The sequence below is a fragment of the Sapajus apella genome, unplaced genomic scaffold, assembly GCF_009761245.1.
Source record: "Sapajus apella isolate SASKATOON/1434 unplaced genomic scaffold, GSC_monkey_1.0 scaffold71, whole genome shotgun sequence".
Classification (NCBI taxonomy): Eukaryota; Metazoa; Chordata; class Mammalia; order Primates; family Cebidae; genus Sapajus; species Sapajus apella.
In genome coordinates, this window is record NW_022437011.1 from 10490691 (window position 1) to 10499286 (window position 8596).

Here is an 8596-nt window from a genome sequence, read left to right on the forward strand (position 1 = left end):
AAGAGTGATAGCATTGCTTCAAGGAAAAGAGCCCAAGTGCAAAACATGCTTTTTATATGTGCGTTGGGAAAGGTGTCTGTGTTGCAAACGCTTCAGTGTAGTTTCGGGTCATTTCCCCAGTGCATGCAGGTGAATGAGAGGCTATTCTATACCCCCTTGGCGCTTCGGCCTTAAAAAAGGTTTAGAAACGCTTGGCAATGCACGCAAAGTTGCTAGACTAGATCAGAGACCACTGTTTGCGAACCTCAGTTTCCTCGTTTGTAAAATAGTTTAACTAAATCTTGACCTTTCAAAACTTGTTTTGAAAGCCAAGGCAAAAAGCGTTTGCAGGCGCCCTTACTTCCGTGTTGCTTCATTCTCCTCTTGCGCCTGCGCTGTCTCCTTGGAGCAGAGGCGGGGCCAACAAGCTTGTTTTAGAAGCCATCCAGTCCTTAGCTCGTTTAGAACACGAGACTCCAAGCTTATTGGAGGACCATCTTGCCTTACGGCTCCAGGTCGCTTTTTACGGCATTTTTCGGCTTGCCATTCACTTTGCTGCGAAGATGGCGTCGGGCAGCGGGGTAGGTGTTGTGTCTGAGGAGGAGGTTTTGCGTGGTGGGGAATGGTTTTTCAGAGCTGAATAGAGACAAACTCCTGAACCCGACTGGCTTCCCGACATCTCTTCGAGATCCCAGGGTCCAGGTTCAAGAACTCCCCAGTGTAGGCCTTAGCGAAGGGTCAGTGGAATTGTGGAGGTTTCTCGGGTTGGGGTCCTGAGGCTACCTCAGCCTTCTCGTGCGGTCCAAAGATGCTTCGTTTTCGAAGGATTCTGGGGTCGCCTGGACGGCAAGGGTGCGGTTCCCTGTTTCTTTAGGGGTCCGGAGACGATTGGCGACGGATCTTGACGTGTTTTTCCCCACAGACAAAAAACTTGGACTTTCGCCGAAAGTGGGACAAAGATGAGTACGAGAAACTCGCCGAGAAGAGGCTCACGGAAGAGAGAGAAAAGAAGGATGGTGGGTGCTAACTACATCAAAGGCTAAGGGTATCACAGAGGCGATGCGATGTTGGAGAGCGGGTGGGAGTTGAAATGCGCTGGCTTCCTACGCGGTGTAATCTCTGGCAGAGTGTTGCTTCTCTGGGCCTAGGTTTCTACATTTATAAAATGAGAGCGAGGAGGTGGGCTGAAGTAAGTAGTTTTGAGATGCTCTTCAGCTCTGTTTTACTCTGCTTCCTTGCCTACCCTTCGCTCGGCTCGTTTAATGCTTTCCCGAAGTACAGAGAGGAGAATGGAATCCTTAGTAGTGACAGAGACGTTAAATGGAGTATTTTGCTGCAGTGCATTACCGCTATCAGTGACCCCCCTCTTTCCCTTGAAATGTATAAAGGGAGAGAATATTCCTGACCCAATCAAGACCCTCCCATATAGTCAGAAAGGCTGGGGTGCTTTCCGGGATCTGTGATTGTTTCAGCTAGTGCTTAGTAGTCCTGTTTCTCTGTGCCGTGTATGTCAGGGAGTTGGTGCTTCTCTCCTGGTTAAAAGATTGCATTAAGAAATGCCTTATTTTGTCATTTGTTTCAAACATATACATTCTTCTTTTCCTTTACCTCTAGGCCGCCTTGCGCACACCAACCCTTTTAGTTTTTATGTAACATGTATAATAAATAGTGCTTGACATGTAACAGACATTTTCTAAATGTTGGTTCCCTTTTATAAATTTGCCCAGCTCTCAGAAGGTTCCTTTCTGTTATGCCTAGGGTATCTGCCTGAAAGCATTCTTGAATGTCCTTGCTCTTCTTTTGAAAAAGTTGCTTTTAGTAACAGTTCAGAACCTCTCTCCCACAATTCAGTTAATCAATGAATATAAAACATACTGCTTTTAGATTTTCTGGCTTTAAAGTGCAGAAAAGCTGTAGAGAGTTGGGCATTGTTTTTCATTTTTTCCTGTATTGAGATTCTTCCCAGCTGCTACTTTAAGTGTCTGTTGTGTCCTTTCTCTCAGGAATCATTTTGAAATGAGAGTAGATCTGAATTTGGGGTTTCATGCATTTTTTTTTTCCTTTCTGGTTGAGGAACTATAATATTGAAGGGACTTCCTTCCTCATATGTTTCAGGAAAACCAGTGCAGCCTGTCAAGCGAGAGCTTCTACGGCATAGGGACTACAAGGTGGACTTGGAATCCAAACTTGGAAAGACAATTGTTATTACCAAGACCACACCTCAATCTGAGATGGGAGGGTGAGTTGCTTATCATTTTTCTCTGCAGCCAAGAATGCAACTAATAAGCCACCTACTTTGGTTTTAGGAAGTGCTGAGGAAGGTCCTTGGCCCCAGGATTACATCCTTCTTGCCTGTAATGCCATCTTTATATTTGTTTTTCTGTATCTCCTGAGGTCTCAAGTTGATATGATACTGTCTCTAGGAGTGGTCACTCAGTGGTCTTCTTCATATTATTAGCATTGGCTGGGCGCAGTGGCTCATACCTGTAATCCCAGCACTTTGGGAGGCCAAGGCAGGAGGATTGCTTGAGCCCCAGAATTCAAGACCAGCCTGGGCAATACAGTGAGATCCTGTCTCAATTAAAAAAACAAACAAAAATCACACTATTAGCACTGGAATTACTACTTAATATATTTTTTAAATTCATTGCCATTATATTTGATATCAACTTGGATTTACTATTAGTTTTTTAAAAGGTATTATTTGTTCTGTCAGAGGAAGAAATGAAGGGACTACTGAGGAGATTTCTAGAGGAGAAATTAGATGGAGCTAGAATAGAGCCTAGGAGTTGTTAATGGTGAAGAAGCAGGGTTTGAGGTTCCAGACTAGCTGCAAAGGCTGTAGTTGTTATGGATTGCCTGGTTGTACACCTTCTTCCAAGACTATAAGCTATAGGAAGAAGGGTCCCACAAGAGCTGGTCACCCTTTTGCCCATGACTGCTTCTCTGTCCAGTTAGGTTTTCTGGCAGGAGAGCAACACAGCAATGAGTGACACTTCTCTGAGCTGCTTAGTAAACCCACTCTTGTCATTCCTGTCAGTATTAGCTTTCTATTGTTATGTAAATTAACAAATGGACCCAAGGCTTAGCATAAACAACACAGCTCACAGTTTCTTTGGGTAAGGAATCCCGGAGTGGCTTACCGAGGTGGTTCTGGCTCAGGATCTTTTCATGAAGCTGCAGTCAAGGAGTTAACAGGGTAGGTCTGCATTCATCTGAGTCTTAAGTGGGGCTGGAGGATCTGCTTCCAAGCTCTCTCACATGCCTGTCGTTTGGAAGACTTAAGGTCTTTGCCCCATAGACCTTTCTGTAAGGCTGCTCATACCAAACCAACTGGCTTCCCTGGAGCAAGTAATCCATACAAAGACAGAAGGCGTGGTTTTTTTTAATAAACTAATTTTGGAAGAGATCACTTTTGACATATTCTGTTGGCCTCACAGACCAACCCTGGTACAAATTGGAAAGAGACTACACAAAGTAGGAATACCAAGAGGGTGGGACTCATTCTGGGGCTCTCTTGGAGGTTGACTGCTATACTCTCTCGAGAGCTAAGGCTTTATAGAAATGAAGGCTTAACACTTTCAAAAAGAAGTTTACCTAAAAATTTGAGTTTTTTGGTTGAAAATGATAAGATCCTTAAAACCATATTTGACCTAGGTCCTGTTTCTTCCTGTTAGATATTATTGCAACGTCTGTGACTGTGTGGTGAAGGACTCCATCAACTTTCTGGATCACATTAATGGAAAGAAACGTAAGGCTTAGAGGTAGTTTGTGACTAGGACTGTAACTGGGTTTTGGAGGTGGGGTGGAAGGGAAGGGTAGTTTCTTTTTTCTCCTTCTTTTCACCGATCAAAAGAGGACTGGAGTAGGAAAGGTGGTTTCTGTTGGGCTCTTTTTTGATACCCTTAGGACTCTCCAGTTGTTTCAGCACAGGCCGTCTTTTTTAGAAGCCATGAGGTAAGAGGCATCATTCTGGAGGCCATGAGGCTTTCAATGTCACCCAAACCATGTGCTGCTCCTAGGCCCAGCCGGTCAAGGGAGTTTATTTTAGCTATAATTATTTTTACTGTGTGTTTTGACGTCTCATATGAGACGTCATATGAGAAGATGTCAGAGAAGTCAGGAAAATGCTTTTTGAGGGGCTGAGGATGTTATAATGAGCTTGCCTTCTTCACCGTTGACCCCACCCAGATCAGAGAAACCTGGGCATGTCTATGCGTGTGGAACGTTCCACCCTGGATCAGGTGAAGAAACGTTTTGAGGTCAACAAGAAGAAGATGGAAGAAAAGCAGAAAGATTATGATTTTGAGGAAAGGATGAAGGAGCTCAGAGAAGAGGTAAGGCTCTCCTGTCCTTCCCTTTTCCTCCAGATTTCAGATTTATGTTATGAATCATGGGAGACCCTGTCCTCATCCCACTCCCACCCCCAGAGTTGTATCTCCTGAGTTCTATATATTAGCAGGAACATTTGTTGCCTTTGTTTAGGATTCTCATGATCTGAAGGAAATGGCTCTGAAACTACTTTTTTTTTTCTGGACTCTCTGGGCCTTATTTTATTTTTTTGGTACAGATATTTCTCTACGTATAATCGGGTTACCTACTGGTAAACCCCATCATCAAGAATATCAGAAGTCAAAAATGTGTAATACACCTAACCTACCGTAGGTTAGCCTAGCCTACTTTAATTTACTCAGAGTATATTAGCCTACAATTGGGCCAAATTGTCAATACAAAAGCTATTCTGTAATAAAGTATTCATCTCATTAGTTTATTAAATACTGTACTGAAAGTGAAAAACAATGGTTGTATGGATACTTGAAGTACAGTTTCAAATGCATGTTAGTTTCTCTCCATTGTAAAATTGAAAAATTTTGTCACATCATCAGATCAAGTTAAGGACTGTCTCATCTGTATTCTTTGATTTAATTTTTTTAAAGATTTAACTTTTTTAGAGCAATTTAGGTTTACAACAAAATTGAAATGGAGGTATAAAGATTTCCCATATACCCATTACCCCCCTCCGCAACATGCATAGCCTCCCCTGTACTTTTTTTTTTTTTTTTTTTTTTTAAACTACAAGAGGAATTAACTAAATGTACCTAGTCCTAAAGAGGCCCATGGAATCAGTCTGACTGGGTCAGAACTCTGTTTCTTTCACTTACTGAATTTGGGCAAGTTATATAACGTCTCTGTGCCTCCATAACCCCATATTAGAGATCTTAGTATAGTATACATGAAGTACAACAGTTTCTGGCGTGTACTGCATGCCTCAGAATGTTAGTTGCTGTTTCATGGTGTTGCTGTCATAACCCTGTTAGGAGCTAGAAATGAGATGGGGCCAGATGCAGTGGCTCACGCCTGTAATCCAAGCATTTGGGAGGACAGTGTGGGTGGATCACTTGAACCCAGGAGTTGAAGACCAGCCTCAGCAACATGGTGGGACCCTGTCTCTAAAAATACAAAAATTAGCCGGTACGGTGTGGCACATGCCTGTAGTCCCAGCTGCTTGGGGCTGAGGTGGGAGGATTGGTTGAGCCCAGGAGGTGGTGGTTGCAGTGAGCCAAGATTATGCCACTGCGCTTCGGCCTAGGTGACAGAGTTAGACTCTGTCTCAAAAAAAAAAAAAAAAGAAAAGAAAAAAAAGTGAACTGGAGTGCAGGATTGAGAACTTCCCTCTAGGGACTAAAACTTCTTTTTCTTATCCCTCACAGTTTTTACTATGGCTTTTACTCTGTCCTTGAGATTTTACTTAACTACTTTCTCCTAACGAAAAAAAGGAATCTTGAAGCTCATGTTTTTTTCAACAACATTTGGCTGAGAAGTCTAAACTGATTCTGAGTGACTTTTTCCCTCCAGGAGGAAAAGGCCAAAGCATACAAGAAAGAGAAACAGAAGGAGAAGAAAAGGAGGGCTGAGGAGGACTTGACATTTGAGGAGGATGATGAGATGGCAGCTGTGATGGGCTTCTCTGGCTTTGGTTCCACCAAGAAGAGTTACTGAGGCTTTCTATGCTTGGCCTAACTTTGGCCTATGCTGGACCTAACTTTGTGTGTGTGTTTGTAGTGGGGGGTAATTTCTTTTTGGGTAATGGGAAAGTCCTTAAGAGTGTCAATGGGGAGGGACAGAAGTTGGGGCTCATGGTTTCCTCTACTTTGGGAGAGGACACAGATTGCAGAGGTAATGCTGTGGCATATTCCTTCAGCCTCAGTATATCACTGGAGTCATAGGACCCCTGCCCACCTGAGTTCCCAATAAAGAAAAACCTCCCTTTCTGAGGCTGCTTTCCCAAAACTCCCCCTGCATCTTGATCTCTCCATCTATCCAACCTCTTGTCTGAGCATCCCACCTTTATCCTGTGTTCTGCCTTTGTTCAAATTTTAACTCATGTTCAGCCTGCAACAGAAGCATTCTCTAGGTCCCAGTTTCCAGTTGATTGCATATCCTTGACCAGCCCTTTTTCCCATCCCGCCCTATGGTTCTCTAGCCACCTGTGCATGCATGTGTATTTCTGCCTGGTTCTATGATGTGCGTGGATGTGTGTGCATGAATCTGTCACATAGAGGGGGCCTGAGCTGGAATCTCAGAGCATCGCTGCCCTGGGACCTAATGTTCTTGGCTTCCTCAGAGCATGTAACAGGAAATTAAATGGGATGAGTGTTTGGTGTGGTTTGTGTCTGGTGAGTTTTTTAACATTCAGGTATAGATTGTTTCAGCTTCTCTTGTTTCATTTTCCTGAGGATTTCTGTTTTTGTCTTCCTTGTGAGCAGGCTTTTGGAAGAACCTGTTTGTACAAAGAAGAAAATGAAAAAACAAAAAATCCCCAAAACCTTACTATGGGAGCCATTGGGTCCTAGAAGCTGTTCAACATGTATAATAAATGGCATTGACTGGGCCTGTTTCACGTTTGGTGGGAACATTTCATCATCTTGCCTGTGAATATTTGTTTTTCTTTCTTATGTTGAGGATTTCAATATAGAGTGCTTTCTCCTTCTATTTAAAATTTTACTTTTGCCTAGGTGGTTTTTTTTTTTTCATGAGTTATGTTTTCCTCTGATACAGGATCTATGCCCAGAGGAGTCTGAACCAAAACTATTGCTATAATTTCAGACTCCTTTGATCTTTTGTTTTTGGAGCAGCAGAGCTCAGGGTTCAGCTTAGTGCCTTTCTTTTTTTTCTTGAGGCAGTCTCACTTTGTCGCCCAGTTGAGTGCAGTGGCACAATCTTAGCTTACTGCAACCTCTGCCTCCTGGGTTCAAGTGATTCTCCTGCCTGAGCCTCCTGAGTAGCTGGGATTACAGGCGCACACCACCACACCCGGCTAATTTTTGTATTTTCAGTAGAGACGGTGTTTCACCATGTTGGCCAGGCTGGTCTCAAACTCTTGACCTCAGGTAATTCACCTGCCTTGGTCTCCCAAAGTGCTGGGATTACAGGCATGAGCCACTACACCCGGCCCTTAGGGTTTTTCTTACTATCTGTTAGACACAGGATTAACCTTAGCACTGTTGACATTTTTTGCCAGATGATTATTTGTTGTAGGGACCAATGCTGTACATTGCAGGATGTTTAGGATTTTGATTTAGGATTAACTTCATACCTGGCCTCTACCAACTAGATGCCAGTAGCACCCTCCCACTATTGTGACAACTAAAAATGTCTGTGCTCCTGAGAAAGACAAAATCCCTCCCTACCCACACTGATAACCACTGAGACAAGCTACCTGTCTTTTTCTTATCTAATCTTGGTCTAACGAGAATTAGATGGCAGAGACTGGTTAACTCAAAACAAACTCACAAAACTTGATATCCACTGGGTCAAGAACTGCCAAGTCCAGGGGATGGAGAGGAAAAAAAGTAGTCATACATACATGAAGAATTATAGTCACATTAATTTCAAGCAGATGAAACCTGTAACTTTTGCTGATTGTATACCATGAAAAAATGGACTTATTTGGGTTAACAAGGCTGTCACCATATAGCTGGTTTTCTTTCTCTGCCCCATTAAGCTCCTCACCTTTCTGTAGTATCTGAACCACTGTGGGTTCCACAAAGCACCATACACCTCCCTTTGGGCTTTTGTACAAAACTCCCTTACTGTAATGCCTAGTTAATTTCTGATCCTGAATCTTGCCATTGGGAACACCGTAAATGTATTTTCACCTGTGGGTTCAAGGCCTGGCTCAAAGTTTTGGATACTATAAGTATTTGTTGGTCAACTGGGGGCAGATTGGTAGCTGCTTTTCTTGGCAGGATTATGTGCACTTCAGGTCCCTTGGGTGACAGTCTGATTGTTGACTAGGTCTTTTGTCACCCTTTTAGTGAGTTCCTTCACTTTTTCTAGAGTGTCACTCTGTCACTCAGGCTGGAATGCAGTGGCATGATAGCTCACTGCAACCTCTGCCCCCCGGGTTCGTGTGATTCTCCTACCTCAGCCTCCTGAGTAGCTGGGATTATGGGCATGCCACCATGCCTGGCTAATTTCTTTTTGTATTTTTAGTAGAGATGGGGTTTCCCCATGTTGGCAAAGTTGGTTTCAAACTCCTGACCTCAATTGATGAGCCTGCCTTGGCATCCCAAAGTGCTGGGATTACAGGTGTGAGCCATGGTGCCCAGCCTCA

General features: G+C 43.4%; 1 protein-coding gene across 1 annotated transcript; it reads left to right on the forward strand.

Moving 5' to 3' along the window:
- The first annotated feature begins 420 nt into the window (after positions 1–420).
- ZMAT2 (zinc finger matrin-type 2) lies at positions 421–6881 on the forward strand. Its single transcript, XM_032250471.1, has 6 exons — positions 421–560; positions 902–995; positions 2095–2218; positions 3657–3730; positions 4171–4316; positions 5836–6881. The coding sequence occupies exons 1-6, from the start codon at positions 543–545 to the stop codon at positions 5977–5979; spliced, it is 600 nt and encodes a 199-aa protein (XP_032106362.1). The 5' UTR covers positions 421–542; the 3' UTR covers positions 5980–6881.
- Positions 6882–8596: the final 1715 nt, after the last annotated feature.

What these genes read in the sequence shown, in the direction of transcription:
- ZMAT2 (XM_032250471.1), top strand. An exon ending in AGAGAGAGAAAAGAAGGATG is followed by an intron (nt 996 to 2,094) that starts GTGGGTGCTAAC and finishes CATATGTTTCAG; the next exon opens with GAAAACCAGTGCAGCCTGTC. An exon ending in TGAAGGAGCTCAGAGAAGAG is followed by an intron (nt 4,317 to 5,835) that starts GTAAGGCTCTCC and finishes TTTTCCCTCCAG; the next exon opens with GAGGAAAAGGCCAAAGCATA.